General features: G+C 53.5%; 9 protein-coding genes across 9 annotated transcripts; 4 read left to right on the plus strand and 5 right to left on the minus strand.

The window, feature by feature from the left end:
* Positions 1 to 839: 839 nt before the first annotated feature.
* On the minus strand, positions 840 to 3047 carry LRP88_08258 (amino acid permease GAP1; the record flags this gene model as incomplete). The annotated part of the gene is made up of 4 exons (XM_083244766.1): positions 840 to 1902; positions 1979 to 2188; positions 2247 to 2454; positions 2522 to 3047. The coding sequence occupies 4 exons, from the start codon at positions 3045 to 3047 to the stop codon at positions 840 to 842; spliced, it is 2007 nt and encodes a 668-aa protein (XP_083099260.1).
* A 1830-nt stretch (positions 3048 to 4877) lies between these two features.
* On the minus strand, positions 4878 to 6850 carry LRP88_08259 (glycoside hydrolase; the record flags this gene model as incomplete). Its single annotated transcript, XM_083244767.1, has 3 exons — positions 4878 to 5111; positions 5168 to 6507; positions 6568 to 6850. 3 exons carry the CDS (start codon positions 6848 to 6850, stop codon positions 4878 to 4880), a joined length of 1857 nt encoding a protein of 618 aa, XP_083099261.1.
* A 1711-nt stretch (positions 6851 to 8561) lies between these two features.
* LRP88_08260 (U1A/U2B'/SNF family RNA-binding protein) lies at positions 8562 to 9257 on the minus strand (the record flags this gene model as incomplete). Its single annotated transcript, XM_083244768.1, has 3 exons — positions 8562 to 8855; positions 8912 to 9128; positions 9178 to 9257. 3 exons carry the CDS (start codon positions 9255 to 9257, stop codon positions 8562 to 8564), a joined length of 591 nt encoding a protein of 196 aa, XP_083099262.1.
* Positions 9258 to 9662: 405 nt separating this feature from the next.
* LRP88_08261 (WD40-repeat-containing domain protein) lies at positions 9663 to 10877 on the plus strand (the record flags this gene model as incomplete). The annotated part of the gene is made up of 3 exons (XM_083244769.1): positions 9663 to 9885; positions 9953 to 10780; positions 10837 to 10877. The coding sequence occupies 3 exons, from the start codon at positions 9663 to 9665 to the stop codon at positions 10875 to 10877; spliced, it is 1092 nt and encodes a 363-aa protein (XP_083099263.1).
* Positions 10878 to 11111: 234 nt separating this feature from the next.
* On the plus strand, positions 11112 to 11942 carry LRP88_08262 (uncharacterized protein; the record flags this gene model as incomplete). The annotated part of the gene is made up of 1 exon (XM_083244770.1): positions 11112 to 11942. The coding sequence occupies one exon, from the start codon at positions 11112 to 11114 to the stop codon at positions 11940 to 11942; it is 831 nt and encodes a 276-aa protein (XP_083099264.1).
* Positions 11943 to 12132: 190 nt separating this feature from the next.
* Positions 12133 to 12678, minus strand: LRP88_08263 (YjgF/Yer057p/UK114 family; the record flags this gene model as incomplete). Its single annotated transcript, XM_083244771.1, has 4 exons — positions 12133 to 12249; positions 12303 to 12506; positions 12563 to 12576; positions 12636 to 12678. The coding sequence occupies 4 exons, from the start codon at positions 12676 to 12678 to the stop codon at positions 12133 to 12135; spliced, it is 378 nt and encodes a 125-aa protein (XP_083099265.1).
* Positions 12679 to 14502: 1824 nt separating this feature from the next.
* Positions 14503 to 16916, plus strand: LRP88_08264 (dolichyl-phosphate-mannose-protein mannosyltransferase; the record flags this gene model as incomplete). The annotated part of the gene is made up of 3 exons (XM_083244772.1): positions 14503 to 14754; positions 14813 to 16448; positions 16498 to 16916. The coding sequence occupies 3 exons, from the start codon at positions 14503 to 14505 to the stop codon at positions 16914 to 16916; spliced, it is 2307 nt and encodes a 768-aa protein (XP_083099266.1).
* A 1351-nt stretch (positions 16917 to 18267) lies between these two features.
* On the plus strand, positions 18268 to 19810 carry LRP88_08265 (cryptococcal mannosyltransferase 1-domain-containing protein; the record flags this gene model as incomplete). Its single annotated transcript, XM_083244773.1, has 5 exons — positions 18268 to 18292; positions 18341 to 19014; positions 19075 to 19303; positions 19352 to 19650; positions 19745 to 19810. The coding sequence occupies 5 exons, from the start codon at positions 18268 to 18270 to the stop codon at positions 19808 to 19810; spliced, it is 1293 nt and encodes a 430-aa protein (XP_083099267.1).
* A 192-nt stretch (positions 19811 to 20002) lies between these two features.
* Positions 20003 to 21525, minus strand: LRP88_08266 (uncharacterized protein; the record flags this gene model as incomplete). Its single annotated transcript, XM_083244774.1, has 2 exons — positions 20003 to 20134; positions 20197 to 21525. 2 exons carry the CDS (start codon positions 21523 to 21525, stop codon positions 20003 to 20005), a joined length of 1461 nt encoding a protein of 486 aa, XP_083099268.1.
* Between the last annotated feature and the right edge of the window lie 516 nt (positions 21526 to 22041).

Genomic DNA, 22041 nt, shown 5'->3' on the forward strand with positions numbered 1-22041 from the left:
GTCTACCACACCCCTCTTTGACCTTCACTGTTTCATGTTTGCGTGTTTCCTTTACTCGTCTTTTCTCTTTTTAACGATGTATGCGTACATATGGCTCATAGTTCACGAGGGTTCATTCTCAGCATCATTTTCCACATTGGAAACGGGATGCTTGAAGAATGAGCGCCAGTCCTCGGAATACGGTCTTTGGTCTTTTTGTCTTGTTTGTGTTTATTCATCATGTTTTTGTTTTTCACGGCCTTACATGTAGGGTGTTGAGGGAAAATCGGACCAGACGGCGCAGAGCAGAGGAGAGCAGAGGAGGATCCGAGAATGGCTATAAAGTGCCGGTATCCATTGGTGGACAGGTATGATGGCTCGTGTCGTTAAAAAAAGGGGGGGGATCTCGTGCTGCGGCACAGGAATGTATCGATATCATCTGGGAGATCAATCAGATACCGCCTTTACCTGAAATCCTTCAAGAAGCACATGGTGATGATAGAATGTGAAACTCGTTATTCGTGCTCATCAGCTGAGCGTAAAGTTCAAATACCTTGGCCCGTCAACCCTGCCCTTGACATTGAAGAGGGTGTAGGCTGCGGTGCTGTCTGCTATTTAAACTCGTAGTGGTATCAAAATTATCCGTGGCTCAAAGGCCTGATATGTCCCATTTCCATTCATCCATCCATCAACGCCATAGGATCCAAGCCCTGATATATTTCCAAAATGAGGCAGCTCTGGCTGCAAAGGCGACCTATTCCGTCCGACTCCAGGCTAATCCAAGTCCCATTGTAATGATACAAAATCCCAAGCAATCATTGTCCAACCTGCGGCTCTCCAAAGCGACGCAGCAACGCTGTCTAGCACAAAAACTTGTAGTACTTCTTCCATGCCGGCCAGCTCGCACGTTCCTCGCGTTCTTGGGCGACCAAGATGGGGACGTTGAAGTCGCGGCGACCCGTGTCTACATCCATGTCCTGGATGGTGACAAAGGTGGTACGGTAGTGTAGCTTGTGGCCGATGAAGAAGATGAGAACGCAGGGAGCGCCCACCCACTTGTGAAAGAAGTTGCTGGCGATCTCAGCGCTCGAATCCTCCTTCCAGCCGATAGGAAAGGCGCCGACCCAGAACTGGGCGACAATCACGAGGACGTTGAGAATGATGCCCAAGTAAGAGCCGGCAACACCAACTTGAGATTGGAAGGGGAGCTCCGAGACAGAGTGCCCACGGGCTGCCCAGGCGCGGCGGAAGCGGATGTGACAGACGCAGATAGAGCCCCAGGTGATGATGGTGGAGAGGCCTGAGATGGACATGAGCCAGTCAAGGACAGCGCCCTGCTCAGGGAGATCGGCAAGAAAGGCGATGAGGCCAAAAGCTGCGGCGATAGCTATAGCGACGAGCGGTCGGCCCTTGCGGTCGACGTAACCGAGGATCTTGGGCGCCTGGTTGAGGTTCGCGAGGGCGGCGAGTGTACGTGAGGAACCAAAGACTGCCGAGTTTCCAACTGAGAGCACGGCAATCATGATGACGGCATTCATGATCGAGGGTAGGACCTGGATACCCGCTTCTTCAATGGCGATAACAAAGGGGGAGGCCTTTGCGTCTGCATCGCTTTCACCACCGACCAGGCGAGGGTCATCGTATCGAACCAGGAGCCCGACCAATGTCAAGGCAACGATATAGAAGAGCGTGATTCTCCAAAACACCTGCTTCAGAGCGGTTGGCAAAGACTTGCGCGGGTTAGCAGTCTCGGCGGCAGCGAGACCAATAAGCTCAGTCCCAGCAAAGGCAAAAGCCGCCGTAACAAAGACACTACACATGCCTTTGAAACCATTATTAAAGGCGCCAGGGTTCTGCCAGTACCTGCCGCCGATGTAACCGCTATCTGGTGTGCCGCCGCAGTTGAGAATGATTCCGAGCAGGCTAGTCAAGGCGCCGCGAGTCAGTCAAGGGGTCTGATGATAGATTGGCGTCAAGCGAGGTGGTGGGGAGAACTTACATGAAGCCAATGACAGCAATGACTTTGATGATAGAAAAGATAAACTCAGCCTCACCGTAGCCCTTGACGCCAAACATGTTGATGAAAATGATAATGATGAGAAATACTGAGACGAAAATGGCGCGAGTTAAGCTTTCATCCCAGTATGAGAGGGTGAGGGAGGCGGCGATGATTTCTAGCGGCAACACGATCAGCCACTGCATGGCATAGCTATCATGGTGTGGTTAGCGTTACAATCAAGATGGCTACGGAAACAAGAGGAACTCACTTCCAGCCCATGGCGAATCCCCATGAAGGATCAAGGAACCGAGTTGCCCAGGCTGAAAAAGAACCAGCAATTGGGAAGATGACGGCAAGTTCTCCCAAAGCCTGGCATGTACAGAATAGCATGGCGCCAACTATTGAGAAAGCTAGCAGCAGCGATGCAGGACCGCCAGCTGCTAGAGCTTTTCCAGAAGCGACAAAGAGGCCAGTACCTAGGTTACATCATGTTAGCGTTTGCTTCGGAGATAATCCTCCAACGCTCGAGTCGCCAAAACATACCAATGGACCCTCCAATAGCAATCATCTGCAAATGCCTGCCCTTGAGTTTTCGCGCAAGGCCCGAGTTGGCTGTCTCCAGCATGGCAGACTGTATGTCGTAGTAGTGGACGCCATCGTGAACCCTCCCGCCAGCGCCACCCTCGAGCTGGCTCAACGGGTCGGCCGTAAAGAAGGAGGAGCTGCGGTCGCGCTTGAAGCCATCGATGAAGCGGTCCCAGTACCGCGGTGGCGCATCATCATCGTAGTCGGGTTCGCGCATGCTGAATGAACTCCCCGGCGCGAGCGACTCCTCCTTCATCTTGAGGCTGCTGCGCTCAACATCGGGTTGCGGCGTCATCCTCGCCCGCCGTGCCGAGCCCACGCTTTGTCGGTCCCGGGACTGCTGGGCGCCGGGACGGCGGGAGCTGGCTGCGGGCAGGGGACCTGTTGCGTCGCTGCCAAAGGTTGGTGGTGAGGGCGACAGGTACGTGGTGAGAAGGCGATCCAATGGGCGAGGGGGATCTCTGTCGTTGGTCGAGTTCGTCAGGGTTACGATTAAAAGTGGTAATGGATAGGCGATGAAATTAGATCAGGTCTTATCGTCGTCGTCGTCGGAAGCGTAAGATCGAGAGGGAACCTGGTGTTGTCTCGGTCGGCATATCGCCACCAGGTTGGAAGCTCGGTGGTGGATGTACAAGTCGGCGATGGATCGACAGATTTCGGAGCCGAACGAGATGGAGAGGTGTAGACTTCAAAGATCCCGGAGGAAGAAGCGAGCGGATGAGATTATCAACAGGAAGAATTCCCGTCTGTGTAACAGAGTGAGAGAGAGACTAGATAGGCCAACAAGAAGGAAGGGGCTGGAGGCAAGAAGATGGTGGTGGGCTTATCAAGCGTCGGTGACAAGATGCCTGGTTGCTTGGCGTTGACGACCTGAACCGAACCTGGGAAGGACAAGCAACTTAAGACAAGCATGGGAATGGATGGATGGAAGGCAGGACATGCCTGGGGGCGGCTTCCTTCAAGTCCCTCCTCCCTGGGCCAGAAATGGACGGGGTCCCCTCCATTAACTACTTAGTCGATGGGCTGCAGGCTAAAATGCATCATCCCAAGGCCCAGCTGTCAAACAGCCATCATGCTGTATCCGTACACGGATCCATCCTCAAGATTCCTTGCACCGTCACCTGTTGGCCAATCTCACATTGGTGGGGAGAGCGCTATCTCTGCGCGGGGGGCCCGCTGAAGACCACTTGGACCGGGCTCCTAGGCTTGTGTGGTCCAGGCCCATGTCTTTTTGAGCCCAGTTTCGTTAGTCCAGCATGGACCCAGGTGTTGTACGACGGGAGAGATAAGAGTCAGGAGAGTGGATGAGACTCGGTACGGTACGGTACAGGTACGCAGCTCATTGAATGACAGGACAAAGGATGAATGCGAATGCCCTCTCGAATATCTCGTGAGCGTGGGCATATTCGTGTCAACTCCCAACGGTCAACCCACCAAGCTCCCGTCGATCAATACGACCCCGTCCATCACCCGGCGGCCATCAATACCACCAGAAAGACCCCTGCCCGACCGCCCGCCCAGGCCAGACCATCTACAGCAGGTGCATTCATTAACTTTTGGCGTCCTCTCCAGGATCCTTACCGCTCTGTCGCCTCGATTCAGCCCAGCCCATCGTGTGCCACACCCTCCCACAAATCCTCGCCAATTGCGTCTATCCGAGAAAACACTCGAGATCCTCGGGTACCGGCGTCCTCCCCCCTCCCTCTCTCTCGGTTCCGACCCATTCGAAGCTTGGCGACCTCCTATCCCACGTCGACAAGAGAGAGGTGTTGCGTGCCGTAAGAGCTGTGACCAGCCAGCATCCATCCCCAGCACCTCCTTGCCAGGGATCATGCTACACTTGGCCTTTCAGGGCTGCCTCTTTTCTTGGCCCTGCTCGACGATGCGTTTCGTTCAGAACCGAGCTCTCTAATCTGAGAATTGATCACATGCAATCTGCCCCAAAGACGGGGAAGCGGAGCCCAGTTGTATCGAGGTCCTTGTCCTTTAACGTGCACGAGCCGCTCAACAGATCGTGGCAACCTGGTCCACTCCATCTTAAGCAAACATGGCAACTCTCAACTGGTGAAGCAACGGTTCGTTAGCCACGCACATGTGGCTGTCGCAGGGTTCAGGTACTAACATTGGTAGATAATGCTTTCGGTATTCTACGAGTGACCTTACGTACTGTCCAAATGCCGCCTTTGCTCTGCTGTATGAGTACATGCCATGTCCAATCATCTTATGTGCAGCCAAGACTCGCTTCCCAATGAATACTATGCCAACACAGCCCCAATTCCCTTGGCTCCTATCACGTCAAGTTGCGGCCAAAGGATCAGGTGCTCTTCTTCTCCTCCGTGATTACCTTTTCTTCGGAGCCCGTGTCTGCGCTTACGGGCTTAATAATCTGACCAGATGCGTCTCTTGGCTTTCGCTTCCAGCCTGTCGAAAACAGCGCTGGTAGATCAAATCTGGGGAACGGGTGGCCCTCAGTGTTGATCACAACCTTGTCCAGAGGTAAGAGGTCGGGGGGTGAGAACAAGAGGTAAAAGTATTTCAGTGTCTCGGCCTGTTACGGTATCAGTCAGTGGCTTCATATCTGAATAGTTGCGGCTCGTCACTCACCAGCCAGAAGCTCTCCATGTTATCTCGAACCTTGGGCGGCACAACGTTGGCGTCTCGCAGGCTCGTAAAGCCTCCCCCGTTCCTCACGGCCGTGTGGTTCATGAAAGACTTGAACATCTCCCATCCCCATTCTCGATACTTGATGTCGTTTGTGATTCTCCACATGTAGAACAGACTCTCGACCGTCTCGGGGCGCTGGAGGTTGTGGGAGTCTCCATTTTTGACGATAAAGTCGCTGCGCCATTCAGCGTCAGGAGCTGGGTCAAACACCGCCGGGCTTTGACGGGGGCTGCCAAAGGGTTGCGGTGGGTTGTCGATTTCGAAATAAGTGATCTCGGCCGACAGCCCTGTCTCGGTGAACTTGTACATTCCCCAGCAAGTCTTCATGATCTCGCGCGCCAGCTTGATATCTTCCTCGTTCTTCTTGGACCACGTAGGCAGCTTTCGGGCCTCAGCCTCAGTCAGACCTCCAGTGGCTCCAAGTGCCATTGTTCCAGGCATGAAGCAAACGAGGTGATCCATCTTGGGGCTGAGGGCTCTGTCCAGTCCAGTGGGTCGCTCTCCGATAATGGTAAACTGTGAGTTCTTGGTGTATGTCACCAGATGCTTGCGGACACCCCTCAGTGCTTCATCCCACATATCCTCGTAAATGGGCTCCTGCTTATTCGTCTGCAGATACTGCTTGATGAGATACTCGTAGTATGAGTCGCCACGGCTGCCGAGTCGGATGTTTTTGCCCTTGAACTCGCCCGTGGTAGCGTAGACGTAGATGGGGACAAGGCCATCTTGAGCACCGTTGTCATCAACCACCTGCATCACCTTCTCGGCCCGGTCCCAAAAGTCCTTTTCTCCTGTGAGCTTAGCAAGATACTTAAACTCGAGCTGAACAGTTGTGGCCTCGGCGGTAGACGATGCTCCAGCATCGGCATGGGATGGGATACCCTCGTACTTGTGCAAGTTGACGCTCGCATAAGGAACACCAGAGGGGGAGTCGAAGGCACTCATCAGACGGTCGGCCAAATCCTTTGCCTTTTCGAGGTAGAGGTCCTCCCCGGCCGCGCCTTCGTCGTCCTCGGTCAGGGGGGCGAGCTGTGGAAATTCGTTGGACAGGTAGTGTGCACTGAGCAAGCCACCCATCATGCGGATGGTTGTCTCAAAGGTGTTAACATCCTGATCCTGGTCCCATGTTAATGAATCTGAAATCCACCCGCGAGCATCTTGCACTCGAGATGTCAGGTTCATCAGAATCATTGTATCGAGGGCATCAATTATGATCCAACCCAATCCCTTGGGCGCCATGTTGTTGCCCCTCTTGGTGACGGGGTGGTACTCGTCATAACCTGTCCGGGCCCCTTGTTAGCATGCATACTCTGTCTCAAGAGCTGAGAATCTGGACGCACCCCATGCATATCGTCGGTAGGCGTCCCAGCTCAGCTCGAACGCCTCCACGACACGGTCTCTCCTATGGTCCCAATTGGCCTTTTTGTCATCTTGAGACAAGCCTGAGTAGCTCCAGTCGGTCGGTACGGTGCTCTTCTGGGATTGTTGTTTCTTGGACGAAGAACCGGTCCAGTATAGTAACGTCAAGACGATAAAGGTAAGGAAACCTATCACCCTCTTGCGCTTCCATAGCGGTCGTCTTTGCTCGTACGGCGAATAGCCATATGGCTTGTCCTTGTACATGGGCAACCCCTTCTTAGAGCTTGCGCCGGAGCCCCAGAATCTGTCCTCGAGATCTCGATGCCGGTTTTCGAAGGAGGGTACGTTCTTGGGGATGGAAAAGGCCATCGCTAAATCATGGGCGACGGCCAGCGATGCCGATTCTTGTTGGTTCGGGACGTTTCGAGGATGCGGACGGTTGAAGGCGCTCTTGCTTCGGATGTTGAAAGGGTCGCGGATCATTGACTTGAGCTGGTCATTTCGGGATGGAGGGTTCGTGGTGTTGTTGTTGTTGTTGATGCAATTAATAAATACTTAGCCGGAATGGATAAAAGGCAAATAAATAAACAGAGTTTGATGCACAAAACTGCAAACAGCCAAAGTCAAAGGTGAAATATGGATGCAAAAAAGGAGTTGAGTTTGTAGGTACAGTAGATACAATGCTAGGTAGGTCCGGCCCCGGAAACACGAGGACAGAATGTCACTTCGAATAAAAGCAACCTTGGGGACTTGGCGAAGCACGAGACCACAGGCGCCGTCCGTAACGTAGCCTGTCCGGGTCCTATCCTCCATCCATGACGACCACCGCCCCCGCCGAAACTCATCAATGCACCGGGGAGCTCTGGACCGCGTCTGCCCTGAGCTTGCGGTCCCTGTAACCCTTTTGTCGTCCATTGCGTGTGAAGGACCCGCGATTTTATTGGGTCGTCAAGCGCCAGTCCACAACTTCGATGGACATGAACCAACTTGATGCCTGTCGATTAAACAAGGTGCTGATTTTCTCGGGAGAGGGATACGACCATGAGCATCGCAAACTTTCCTTCACTAAGCCCGGACGAGTTTACAGAGGCGTGCCATCACCTGGAGAGCCGGTACTGCCATGCTACTTTAGGTCCGGAGCGGGCACGCTGGAAGCTAAAGGTGTGCACTGCTCTTTGCACCGACTTCTCCTTTGAGGGGGGTTATACGACATATATCCAGATCAGACGCCCGCTACAGACAGATCTAGATCATGGGGATCTCTCGCTAGACTTGGAAAACTTCTCCTTCTCCGATGAAAAGAGTCATGATGTACCAGGTGGAGACAGAGACATGATGGACGCAGAAGAGGCTGACGAGGTAATAAATCCTCGGTGGAGTTTGTCTTTTACTTAGACTGTTGTCTTACGATATTCCAGGCCGCTATTGTGAAGCCCCAATCTCGCCCAGGTGTTGGCTTGGTGGAATACGAGATTCATCTTCATCCTACGTATCGCGTGCCTTGTCTGTGGTTCACTTTGCGCAATCTGCCCCCAGATGAGCCCGCATTCAATATTGACACCGTCTTCCGCCGCCTTGTCCCCGATGAGTACAAGGCGGGCCTCCGCGCGCTCGGAGCAGTTGGAGGCATCTCGGCCGATGTGAGTATGGAGACGAGAGAGAGCTGTTTGCACAAGTCAATTCAAAAATCCTGGGTATCGTCAAGATCGGTTGGCCTAACTAACACCTTGCTCGCAGCATCACCCTGTCACGGGTGTCCCGTCCTTCTTTGTCCACCCCTGCTTGCTCGGGGATGCCATCTCCAAATTCGAGTGCGACAGGACAAACTACCTGATGATATGGATCGGGCTGGTGGGAGGCTGCGTGGGCTTGTGGGTGCCCAAAGAAATGGCGATCCAATGAGGCGATTTTCTCGGTCCCGTCGTTTGACGCGGTTTTCTCTCTCATCGATATAGCCGACCATTCATACGCATCATTAATCATCATCGCTGTCCTCTTCCATAGCCACGTCCGAGTCACTGTCCTCGTCGTCGCGCGTTCGCTTCTGGCCACGGCCGGGGCTTCCAACGTCCTTCATCACATGGTCGACATTCGCGGCGGGCTTAGCAGGGAGGCCAGCGGGCGCTGATCCAGGAAGAGGAGCGTTGAAGATGCTCTGTTGAAGTTCGGTCTGCTCGACATTGGCAGCGCCCGCATTTGTGGAAGGGATCTTGAAGGTGCCGTCGAGCTTGGCCACAAAGTTCGATTTCGACTTGGCGTATTGGATTTTCTAGAGAGCAGCGCGTTAGAGCTACTGTGTAAGCGACACCGACAAAGGAGACCAACCAACTCGCGGCCCAGGAACGTCTGTCCTTCGAGGGACCTCATGGCCTGTGTGGCTGCTTGTATATCTCGGAACACGATATGGGCTTGGCCACGCATCGCCATCGTCTTGAGGGCGACAACATCTAGTACGGGACCGTATGTGGAAAACAACATGTACAAGGCCGTTCGCAGATCGGCTTTCTGGATTTTCGAGGACGGGAGGTTTGTGATATAGAGACTGCAACAGTCAATACGCAGTAATTAGAGATATATCGAGGGGAACTGACGTCTGATTCGGAGGGATAGGCTGCACCTTGGCCGGCAAGGAAGAGTTGGGCTGGAGAGCGCGAGAAGCTGTGGCGGCCATTGTGACGGATGGCGGAAGGACCGAAGTCTTGGTTCGATATTTCTGCGCTTGTGATCGATATTATAAGTCCTCCTTAACAGTCCCTAAGCCAAAATCGTGTAAGGATGCGCGGGCGCGCCAGGATCGAGCGTACTGATATTGGCGGTGGTGTAGTAGCGGGATGGAGATTTTTCGCCGCACGACGAATTGCCAGCCTCGTCCATGAGGCGCTGCCGTGGGCTGCTGTGGCCCAAGCTTGCTGGAGCTCCTACGTAACCCCCCACCCCCACTAGCCATCCAGCCAGCGCACCCTACACAACAAGCATCCATCGTCAGCGCCTAACCAACCCCTTCTTGTCTCTCTCATTCTCTCAATCGACTCGAAAGCGATAGTAGAGAGCTACTCCTATCGCCAATACCTTCACCATGGCCGCTCCCGAAGTTCACCACCTCTTTCACAACCCCATCGCCGACCACTCGTTCTCGGCCGATCGTTCCGTCCTCGCCGTCGCTCGCGACACCGCTGTTGAGCTCTACGGCAGGGTCGGCAATGCCTACAAGCTGAAGGACGAGCTCAAGGGCCACGACAAAACGGTCACGAGTGTCGACATTGCTCCCAACAGCGGGCGCATTGTGACCTGCTCTCAGGGTATGAATGCGCAGCTACCCCTATACCGAGCGCGCTGTTCATGACGCTAACACGACATGTCACTTAGACCGTAATGCCCTGGTCTGGGAGCCCTCTCCCACCGGTTACAAGCCGACTCTTGTTCTACTCCGAATCAGCAGAGCTGCCACGTTTGTGCGCTGGTCGCCGTCCGAGACCAAGTTCGCCGTCGGCTCCGGCGACCGCGTCATCGCCGTCTGCTACTTTGAGGAGGAGAACGACTGGTGGGTTTCCAAGCACCTGAAGAAGCCCATCCGCAGCACCATCACGAGCGTTGCTTGGCACCCGAACTCAGTCCTCCTTGCTGCCGGTTCCACCGATGCCCACGCCAGAGTCTTTTCTGCCTTCATCAAGGGCATGGACGCCCGTCCTCCTCCCGGAGTCTGGGGCGAGCGGCTCCCTTTCAACACTGTCTGTGGAGAGTACCTGAACAACTCTGCTGGCTGGGTTCACTCGGTTTCTTTCTCCCCCAGCGGTGACAGCCTTGCCTTTGCTGCTCACGACAGCAGCATCACTGTCGTGTATCCCTCCGGACCTGAGCAACCTCCCCGCGCTGTTGTCACTGTCAGCACCCAACAGCTGCCTTTCAAGAGTTTGATCTGGACCAGTGAGGACGAAATCATTGCTGCTGGTTATGACTGCGAGGCCTTCCGCTTCCAGGGAGGTGAGGGTGGTTGGCAACTGGCTGGTACCATCGAGACAAAGGGCCGCCCCAGTCTGGGCGAGCACCGCGAGGAGTCTGCCCTCAACATGTTCCGACAGATGGATCTGAAGGGCAAGGCCAAGGACGACACTCAACTCAAGACAGTCCACCAAAACACCATTAGCACCGTTCGACCTTTCGAGACTGATGGAGAGCGTGTGACCAAGTTTAGCAGTAAGTCACAAAGTCATTCATTGTCATATATCAGAAAAGGCTAACAAAGGCTGTAGCAAGCGGCGTTGATGGTAGGGTTGTGGTCTGGGCTGCGTAGATTGTCCAGGGGTAGATTGCCAATGACAAAGACATGTAGAACCATCAAGATTCACACCGACAAAAACTGGTCATCCTCTCGAATGAGTGCCTTGTGTCAGGCCTCTGCGCATGTGCCAAAGGTCTTTTTGGTGTTTTATCTGCCTTGTATAGTGCACATACATACATATACATATATCACTAGGAAGAAATCAGGCTCCTCCAAGTTCTTACCATCACTCAACCCTCACCCACCATGTCTTCTCCTGAATCCCCTAGCCGATTCATCTACGAGCGAAACCCGTCCATGTCCGAGCCCAGAGACGAGAGCACGGATCTAAGCAGCTATCCGTCTTCTATTCAACCTTCAGAAGATTGGCCTGACTCGCCCGAATATTACGACCGGTTCTCCCCGACCCTACACCATGGCCATGGACCATTCGCGGACGGCATCCCACGAGAAGCTCATATAGCGGCGGGACCTCATTCCCGAGATGTCACCCCTTATGAGCAATCATCTGAACGAGACGATACTAGCACCGTGATGTCCCTATTCAGCGACAACGGCGTGCCTGAACACGTCGCCCACGCCCTCAACGACCCAGGATTCCGATGCTTTGCCGCCCGCCAAGTACATGACATCTGTCTTGGAGTTAGTCAAGATTTCATTCAGGGTTTTCGACACAACATTGAACAGCGGCTCTCGGAGCTTCAGCATAATGGGTCTCGTCGTTTTCCAGGCCGAATTTCTATATTCGACGAGACGGCACGGAGCCTTTACAGGAGCACACACGCGACGGCTTCTTTGGCGACTAACACGATCGGAATCTGCTCTATCCTCTGGGCCAGGGGGAATGCGTTGCAGATGCTATCGCCAGAATCGGTGTCTAGAGCGCTGGAGAATATGAGTGTGGTGAACACAGCGGCGGAGGATATCGCGAGGGTCTTTGATATTGTCTTGGAGCGAGGGGACGTCCACGAGGCGGAGGCGAGAAACGTCCTCCAGGCTGGAATGGCATTTTGCGAAATACTCGAGTATCCGGGTAATCGTGAGGATCTGGAGAATCTGGCTCTTGCTTTTCAGTGAGCACCCAGTTGGGTTATTAGTTTCGGGCTCTCTTGACTGAGTTGGAGTCTATTAATTTGTTTGTCGGGGCGTTTTGAGTCAGGGTGTTGGTGGCGAGCACATGATCAGTAGCTGGGAGGAAACATGATAGATTTGATCTTCTTTTTGATTTACTTTTTTTGGTATCCTAACTTTTCATCAAAGTGAGTGTTTAAGGGAGAGCAATGACCTCAATCTCAACATCGACGTTCTTGGGGAGAGTCTTGACGGCAACGCAGCTGCGAGCAGGCTTGTGGGAGAACCACTTCTCGTACTCGGCGTTGAGCTCCTATAAAATCAATTAGCCATGAAGATGCCGATATATATCACGGTGACTCATACAGCAAAGTGAGCCATGTCAGAGATGAAGATGGTGGTCTTGACGACCTTGGCGAGCTCGGAGCCAGCCTCCTCGAGAACGGCCTTGGCGTTCTTGCAGGCCTGCTCGGTCTGGGCGGTGATGGAACCCTCAACGAGCTCACCCTCAGGGGTAAGAGGGATCTGGCCAGAGCAGTAGATCATGTTGGGGGTCTTGATGGCCTGGGACTGTTGAAGGTCAATACACTGGTGGCATGAATGAGGGGTAGCTCTGGGAGCCATACGTAAGGGCCAACAGCTAATTGAGGATCCGTCAGCGGACATTCTACGACAATCCGGTGAAAAATGAACACTTACCCGCAGGGGCGTTCTTGGTGAAGATGATCTGCTGGTCGGACATGGTGGACTGGTGTCTAATCGAACGTGTGAACCTGGCTGCCTCTGATACAGCGGGAGGGAGAACAAGACGCGGGGCGGCAGCTCTGAGAGAAGAGGCGACAAAGCGGGGAGCTCGGCGCGCGGCGAGAGATGGCAGCATTGGATGCGGTAAGAAACTACCTACCTGAAGAGAGAGAAGATGATTGAGATGTGATGAAAGATGTCAAGTTCTTTTTTTGGGTTGCTTCAAAAGATCGGAGCAACCTAGCTTTCAAGCGGAGGGACGAGGGGCCTTATATTCGACAAAGCTCCGGCAGCTCGGAGGGGCAGCCGATCACGCCGCCTCCAATTCGTCGGAGGGTAGAAGCCGGTGGAAAACGGCGGCTGCGCCTGGGCTAACCATGGAGCGCGCGCTCTCTCATTACAAGCGCATTACACGTGTAGGTACATGGGATCAGTTAACTGGGCGGTCCTGGGCTCCGTTGATCGGCTAACTGTCGACGTGTCTGGAGTGAGAGGGTTGGGTTTGCCCCGCAACGCGCCCTCCGGAGACGGCGGCCAGGGCCGGAAGGGTCCCGCGGTTCGGGGGATTACGTACAATATCCTTGACGAAAGTGATAGTTCTATGTTTTGAGGGGAATGTTGATCGAATCATGGGGATAGATATAGGTGATTATGAGGTGCAGGAGTTTCAGGGCATGTGCAGGATTTCAATATGTCCATGGACAGGTTGCTCAGCTCGTAGTTACTGATAGAGCATTAATGCTCACCCCGAACCTCATACAAAAGGACAATTCCCAGAATTATAAGAAACTGGATATGGTTTCTAAATACAAGGCGATCAAGATCATCAAATCAATTACTCTACTCTGCGAGCTGCACAATGGGTTCTGCGTCACCGCCATGAGAATCGTCTTACACGGACGGCTCTTATCGATAAGCGTCTTCAGGTCGACATCGGCTCATGGTTACGCATACCTTGATGGAGCCATCCAATGGATGTTAGTATCCATTGGCAATGCCCTGTCCAAGGGAAAGTCAGCGTCTTATACTAGCCTAAGAAATTCACAACATTAACTGCCCTCTTTTCCTATGTTACTGGTGTTACAACCCTCAATCTACAGTAGCCGATGGCATTCAGCCCTGCCCGATCAACCCGAAGCCCGTTGGTAACCAGTAAAACATTGAACCGCCGGCGCACTGTCATCCAATTGGTCCCCTTTGTCGGCTCCAGTCAATAGCGCCTCTGTCTGGGGTGTTAGGGCGTCCCAGTGGGCGATAGAGCATCTGTTAGTGCTAAGGGCTGTCAGACGGCTGATAGTATAACATAAGCGGGGCAAGCCATCACCCCCTGCATCCCCATCACAGCTGGCTAAGTCACAAGGAAAAAAAGGGAAGCTAGGTGGCCAGGTTGTCCTCGACGGCAGCTCAGCTCAGCTCATCGCCAGGAACTCTTCAACTCCAATCCATTGCTTCTGCAAAGGGAGGTCTCCATCTGCCCCTTTTTCTACCATTCTTTTCTTCTTCTTGAGGCGCGCAATTCTTTTCTGTGCGTTTGCCTCTTCAATCTGTCCTTCTATCCGCTCCTTTGTTTTATCTTCCTTTACCCACTGCTGTTTGCTGGTTATACCTGGCCTCTGAGCCTCCTCCATCACCCCTGAGGCAAGTTATGAGACTTATCGTTCCTTGTCGCGGCTTGTGAGACCCCGTCGCGAGGCTGCGTAAGCCCATTGCGACAAGCCTCCGAGTTTTCGCGTGGGAACCTTCTCTTTAAATTTCCCAGGAAGCAACCCTTACTGACAGCTGTGCTCCATCATAGCCTGCGCTTCCACGGTCGACTCCCATCATGGCTCGCAGCTCCACGCCGCAGGGCAGCCTGCGACAGAGGGGCGCTGCGTCCAAGAAGGTCTCTGATGATACTTTCAACCCCGAGACTGAGCTTGACAAGCTTGCAAAGGCCGGTGCCCAGAGAGCCGGTAAGGGCGAGGGCGAGTACAAGATTGGTCTCGCTATCATCACCATTCTGGCCTTTGTCACTCGATTCTGGGGTATTAGCCACCCCAACGAGGTCGTCTTTGACGAGGTGCACTTTGGAAAGGTAAGCTGGCATTATTATCTGCCGCCTAACGCGCAATGGCTAACCAATCGGCTCGCAGTTTGCTTCCTACTACCTCGAGCGAACCTACTTCTTCGATGTCCACCCTCCCTTTGGAAAGCTTCTCTTCGCCTTTATGGGCTGGCTGGTCGGCTACGATGGTCACTTCCACTTCGAGAACATTGGCGACTCCTACATTGCCAACAAGGTCCCTTACGTGGCCTTCCGAGCTCTGCCCGCCATCCTCGGTGCCCTGACTGTCTCCGTCACCTACCTCATCATGTGGGAGTCCGGATACAGCCTTCCCGCCTGCATTCTCGCCGCCGGTCTCATCCTTCTTGACAATGCCCACATTGGCCAGACCCGTCTCATTCTCCTGGACGCTACCCTCGTCCTTGCCATGGCCTGCAGTCTGCTCTTCTACATCAAGTGGTACAAGCTCCGACACGAGCCCTTCTCCAGGAAATGGTGGAAGTGGCTCATCCTGACCGGATTCGCCCTGTCCTGCGATATCTCGGTCAAGTACGTTGGTCTCTTCGCCTTTGTCACCATTGGCTCTGCTGTCATCATTGACCTCTGGGACCTGCTCAACATCAACCGACCCAATGGCGCTATCAGCCTCCAGGAGTTCACCAAGCACTTTGCTGCTCGAGCCTTTGGCCTGATCATCATGCCCTTCCTGTTCTACCTTTTCTGGTTCCAGGTCCACTTTGCCGTCCTCACCCGCTCCGGCCCCGGTGACGACTTCATGACCCCCGAGTTCCAGGAGACCCTCAGCGACAACGTCATGCTGGCCAACGCCATTGACATCCAGTACTACGACAGCATCAGCATTCGCCACAAGGAGACCAAGACCTACCTCCACAGCCACGAGGACCGATACCCTCTTCGCTACGACGATGGCCGTGTCTCTAGCCAGGGCCAGCAGGTCACCGGTTACCCCTACAACGACACCAACAACTACTGGGAGATCCTGCCAATGAACGATGACAAGAAGCTGGGTCGCACCGTCAAGAACCACGACCTGGTCCGCTTGAGGCACATTGGTACCGACAAGATCCTGCTCTCTCACGATGTCGCCTCGCCCTACTACCCTACCAACCAGGAGTTCACGGCTGTCTCGATTGAGGATGCCTACGGCAAGCGCCAGAACGACACTCTCTTCGAGGTCAGAATTGAGCATGGCAAGAAGAACCAGGACTTCAAGTCCGTCTCGGGTCACTTCAAGTTCATCCACAACCCAAGCAAGGTCGCCATGTGGACTCACACCAAGCCTCTGCCTGAGTGGGGATACAAGCAGCAGGAGATCAACGGCAACAAGCAGATTGCGCCCAGCTCCAACGTCTGGATCGTTGAGGACATTCCCTCGCTGCCCGCCGACCATCCCCGCCGACAGAAGCCTGAGCGCAAGGTCAAGCAGCTGCCCTTCCTCCAGAAGTGGTTCGAGCTCCAGCGTGCCATGTTTTACCACAACAGCAAGCTCACCAGCAGCCACCCCTACTCGAGCCACCCTTACCAGTGGCCCTTCCTGCTCCGCGGTGTCAGCTTCTGGACTCAGGGCGAGACCCGCCAGCAGATCTACTTCCTGGGCAACCCCTTCGGCTGGTGGCTCGCGAGCAGTCTTCTTGCTGTCTATGCCGGCATCATTCTGGCTGATCAGGTGTCTCTGCGCCGTGGCATTGATGCCCTAGACCACCGTAAGTGAATCAGCGTTCCGATGTGATTAATATACTAATGACCCTTTAGGCACTCGTTCCCGCCTGTACAACTCGACTGGATTCTTCTTCCTCGCGTGGGCCACTCACTACTTCCCATTCTACCTCATGGGACGTCAGCTTTTCTTGCATCATTATCTTCCAGCTCACCTGGCCTCTTGTCTCGTCGCCGGTGCTCTACTTGAGTTCATCTTCAACTCGGAGCCCGCTGAGGAGCTAACCATTAAGGATAAGAAGGCTGTCCCTAGCCCCAAGCACCACGTCACCGCCCGAGAGCGATTCGCTGGCCAGAGCATGCTCAGCGCCTGGATCGCTTGCGGTGCTGTGCTGGCTATCATCGTTGCCGGCTGGTACTTCTTCCTTCCCCTGACCTACGGCTACCCTGGCCTGTCGGTTGAGCAGATCCTCCGAAGGAAGTGGCTCGGTTACGACCTGCACTTTGCCAAATAAATGGTTGCGCAAGCAGATTAATCGACTTGTTCAAGATTTGAAACGTCTTGAAAAATCGACGTTGAAGTGTAGGAATATATGACTGCTCCTCAAGGGGTTTATGCAATCCCACCTTGACACATGGCAAGGTCTAGGGACAGATCAGGGTTCTGGGGAGGAATGTAACATACCTGACGAAGCAATCTCTCTTGATATGACGAAAAGGTGGAAGAGGGAGTATAGAGAAGTTAGTTGCTAATTTACTTGAGTATCTCAACTGATTGTGTTGTGTTTGCAAGGGTACGAAGCACGTGAAGCTCGCGACTCACTCGGGGGTTCGGATTGGCTAAAACAGAAATAAGGACTTAAGCTAATCAGCTGCATATTAACCCACATAGATCCTGTAGCTGGCGGTAGGACCGGTGAATTGACATACGCCAGGGATCTAGATCTGCCAGCTAGGACAACCTCTCTGCAACCGGTACAACATCAGGAAGGTGAAACGTTACCGACTCTGCCACAATCTCGCTGTCAGTCAATACTGAGGCTGTGCGCGGCGCAACATTGGTGAAATCCAGGGGTTCACAGGCGAGGATCCCTAACTTAGGGATGGGAGCCCCCGCAAATGATTTACCGATTACCGACGCTTCCGGAGTGTCTCCTAGTATTAAATGGGGTGCGGTACTTGAGTGTAGCAGAAAATTGATTGGGCAGAAACATACAGCGCGTTATGTTTGCTTTCAACTCCCTGCTAACAGCCGCGTCATACTTGAAGGCTGTGTTCTGATTAGCCAAGACGAGATGCCAGTCAAACAGTTGTGCTTTGCTGCCAAGTGGCTGTCACTCCTGCAGCAGCCTGTCTCAGCTAAGCGGCGGTTTCCATGTGCAGTGAGAGCATCAAATCACGAGATCACCATGAAAACTGATTCTCGAACGCGAATTTCATGGGTCTATCTTGTAGCTTGTGATTTGCTGTCCGGTAAAATTCAATACATAGGCCTATGTTTGCTCACCCAGCAAAACACACTTTCGATCAGTGAATTGATTAACTAACAGTAAGCTCCATCCTTCTTTTCAAGGCCTGTCAAGGTGCCCCTTAAGGCTTTGTGGAGAGCTTGCCAAGCTCTGGCCCCATTACCATATCTCGTTAAGAGAATCCTCAAGGTTCGTATTGGACCCAATGAATCCCCAGACTTTCCATTTATGTCAATTTACGGCGTGGTTTGATAAAGACGCGCGCTAAGTAGCCGACATGTGTCGTCTAAGCCTCCCCACACGTGTTTGCTAGATAGGTGGAATGCAAGGAGCAGAGGGACGGCGGCCGACTTTGCTGATCTCCCCATGTCAAAGCTCGAGCTGGAACGCTGGCAACATGATTACTCCCGCCCTTCACCTACGTTTCACATGAGTACTCGATTCAATGCTTACTCGGGCTAACCGTCCAGGAAGTTCCACTAGCGTAGAACGTGGCTGGAACTCTCCCTATGATGCCGCTTTGCTGTCCTCGCAATCGAGCTTTCGTCCCTTTCAAGGCATCATGATCTCGCATGGGAACCGTCTCTTCCTGCGTCGCCTCCTCCGCTCTCGAACCACCAAGATCCTCCTCGTCCTTCTCATCGTCGTCAACATCCTCGACGTCCTCCGCATCCACCGAAACATCCTCGATGCCGACCGCACGCCCACCCCCAAGCTCTCGCAGCCCGCAGAGCGCATCTACATTGCGAGCATGCACTTCAACAACGAGGACATTCTCAAGAAGCATTGGAATAATGCCGTCATAGAGCTTGCAAAGACGCTGCATCCTGACAATGTCTTTGTGAGCGTCTACGAGAGCGGGAGCTGGGACAATAGCAAGGCCGAGCTGCTCAAGCTAGACAACGAGCTGGAGCGACTGGGCGTGCCGCATCGCGTGGAGGTGTCAGATGTGACGCACGAGAACGAGCTCGAGGCCGAGAATAAAGATGAGGGGTGGATTGATACTGCGAGAGGGAAGAGGGAGCTGAGGAGGATACCATACCTTGCCAGGCTGAGGAACAAGACGCTCCGCGACCTGCTTGAACTGCACAAGAAAGGCACGCGCTTTGACAAGGTTCTCTTCCTCAACGATGTGGTCTTTACGGTATGTTTGCTCCAGTCGATGGTCTTCCGCAATGGCTTCTCACTCTTTGCGACTGGATAGACCGACGACGTCCTCAAGCTTCTCGATACCAATGGGGGCGACTACGCTGCTGCTTGCTCACTCGACTTTTCCAAACCACCGAGTTACTACGACACATTTGCTCTAAGAGATACTGCTGGCCAGTCACATACCACACAGTCATGGCCCTACTTTAAGAGCAGCGCATCGAGAAACGCTCTGGTTAATCATCTAGATGCCGTGCCAGTGACGAGCTGCTGGAACGGGATTGGTTAGTCTACAGTATTCCTCATGGTGGTCCATGTGCTGACCGACATAGTCGTTATGCCTGCCGAGCCCTTTGTTTCGTCCTCCAAGCTCCGCTTCCGTGGAGTCGCAGACTCACTTGCTGAGCACCATCTCGAAGGGTCCGAGTGCTGCCTCATCCACGCCGATAACCCCCTCTCAAAGACCCGCGGCGTCTACCTTAATCCCCGGGTGCGAGTGGGCTACAACATGGCCGCCTACCAGGCCGTGCACCCCGAGGAAGGAGCTTGGGTGTCAGTGTGGGACATCTTTTCCGGCCTCTGGATCAACCGGCTAAAGCGCTGGACGGTGGTGACGTTTGAGAGGTGGGTGGTGAGAAGGCGTATAGCGAGATGGGAGAAGGAGGGCCTGGGAAGAAGGGAGCCGGGTGAGTTTTGTTTGATTAACGAGATGCAGGTTCTTGTAGCCCGTGGCTGGGCACATGTATGATGAGTTCAATGGCACGGCCAGGGAAGCAAGGCTTGCCCAGTGAGATACCCAAAAAGAAAAAACACGATTCTCTTGTCTACTTATGATGAGATACCAGCCCACGAAATGGGCGGCTGAGGACGTTGATAGCGTCAACCCATCAGATGAACAACCTATTCTAATAAACACAAACTCGGAAAACAGTACGAGGGTACTACAATTTTGCAACATTTATTCATTCATTCATCCATTCATCTTAAATATGTCTTCTCAACCCAGGTTCCGTCCAGGTCCTTTGATTCATGTCATCGCTCTCAGAAGAACAGTGCTCACTCTCAACTTCAAAGGACACGCCATCAGAGTCAGCGTCCCAATAATCCTTTTCAACCTGTTTCATTTCAGTTAGCCCACACTTACCATCGGGGATGGTGGAGATGGCTCTGAACGTACCTCGATATGACTGTTGCTGTCGTCGGCCAATCTGTCAGCCTCAGGGGCACCATTGATAATGGCACATGACGCTGCAATGCCGTCAAGAAAGCCGGTGATGTCGTCGATCAACTCTTCAATAGTAGTGGAATCGGTGTTGATACTAGTAGGCGAGTCAACATATGCATCGGGGTTGACGTTGTTGTCATCGGCCAACTTGTCGATAACAGGAGACTCGGGATGCACATCATGCCTGCTATCCCCATCGCTGATCATGCTCCCAAAGCTGGAATCCTTAACGGGCGTGGTGGGCGACCCAGCATGACCATCGAGACTGCTACCGCTGTCATCGTCCAAGCCTCTTCTCATTTCAGAGGCAAGGGTAAGGACGGTAGTTAACTTGGGCGAATCGTCCTCATGGCTCCCGTGATTGTAGGGAGGGACAATGGGAGGTAGCTCAGGCAACTTGTGTGCATGTCTTCCATTCTCAGAGGGAGATTCAACCAAAGCGGCTCTGGGTCGAACCAGGGGGGCCTCTAACTGAGTGTCGCTATGGAGCACGGGACGTCTGCTGTTGACACTGCCTCGCTTCCAGCCAATGTCCTCTTCAGCCGCTTGGTTCTTCTTAGACACCGTGAGGCTCAGGGCATTGATGCGTTCGCTGAAGCTTTCATAGCCCGCCCCGAGTGGCCAGACAACACCAGCATATGGGAGATCGAGTTGGCTCCAATCAGTGGGCCGACTCCCACAAGGGGACGACACGGTAGAGGAAGGAGGCGAGCGATCGAAACGTGTAATGCCGAGCGAAGACGGATCCCGAAAAAACGGGCTTCTACGTCGGTTAAGGGTCTCCTTGGTAGGAGGAGCAGAGGGAAATTGAGGTGTGAAGGGTCCTGCGCTGCCAGGAGATCCAACAGCGAAGAGATCCAAGCCGTTTTCGTCCCTGTCAAAGTCCCTCTGGATTCTGATCGCCTCTGTTTCGCCGTACGAGATCTCGCTACCTTCATTCGAGAGGGACTTTCTGATCTCACGGTCGGCCGCGTCCCGGGCGGCGATGACGCCAGAGTCGTTACCGTTGTCAAAACAGGAGAGGGTCTCCTCATGTCCCTTGGGCGGGGGCCCCTCAAGTGGTAGACTTTCCAAGGATGGTCTCCTTTCGAAGGAATCTCTCTGTGCGCTGAACCGACTCTCTACGGAAGGGCTTATTTCGGCGACATACCGTCTCTCTGAGGAAAGAGACGGACCTGAGACGGACCTGATCTCAGGCGCGACATCAGGGACGTCGGTCGAGTCGTGAACCCGTCGGACGGAGAGGCAGGGGAAAATCTGGCTGAACCACTCCAAAGCCATGATGACGAGTTTGTGAAAAGTTTCTTGTGGTCGTTTGTTCGTCCCTTCGAGTAGTGTCCAGAGAGATATGTTGCAAAGTCGATAGTCAGGTGAGGAAGTAGCAAGAAGACTGGCTAATGACAAGACTGATTATTATACCTCCGGGAGCATGTTCTTGATGCTTCACGCAAATAAGGGACACAGTCTGTACATTTCCAGAATAAACTGAGAACAGGAAATAATATGGGAACGTCTTGGGGTTGTGTTGGCGTTTTGGAAGATGGTCATGTTGAAGGTCTTTGTTCTTCAGAACTCTGCACTTCTTAGGAGGTGTACAACGCATGGACAGCCAAACAATGACCTTGTTGCCTGAGAGCTGTGTCTGGTTCTTTCACCGTGCAGGCTAGGTAAGCCGCAAATAACGGCGTAATACAAGGTGAGATGGCCAAGTGACGATGAGATATAAGAGTTCATGGAATGCCGTTCCAAAGTCCAGATAACACATCCTCGATACTCAGTATCAACAGCAGCACAACT

The sequence above is a fragment of the Fusarium phalaenopsidis genome (genome assembly GCF_050370095.1).
Source record: "Fusarium phalaenopsidis strain FUZ10S chromosome Unknown contig_32302, whole genome shotgun sequence".
Classification (NCBI taxonomy): Eukaryota; Fungi; Ascomycota; class Sordariomycetes; order Hypocreales; family Nectriaceae; genus Fusarium; species Fusarium phalaenopsidis.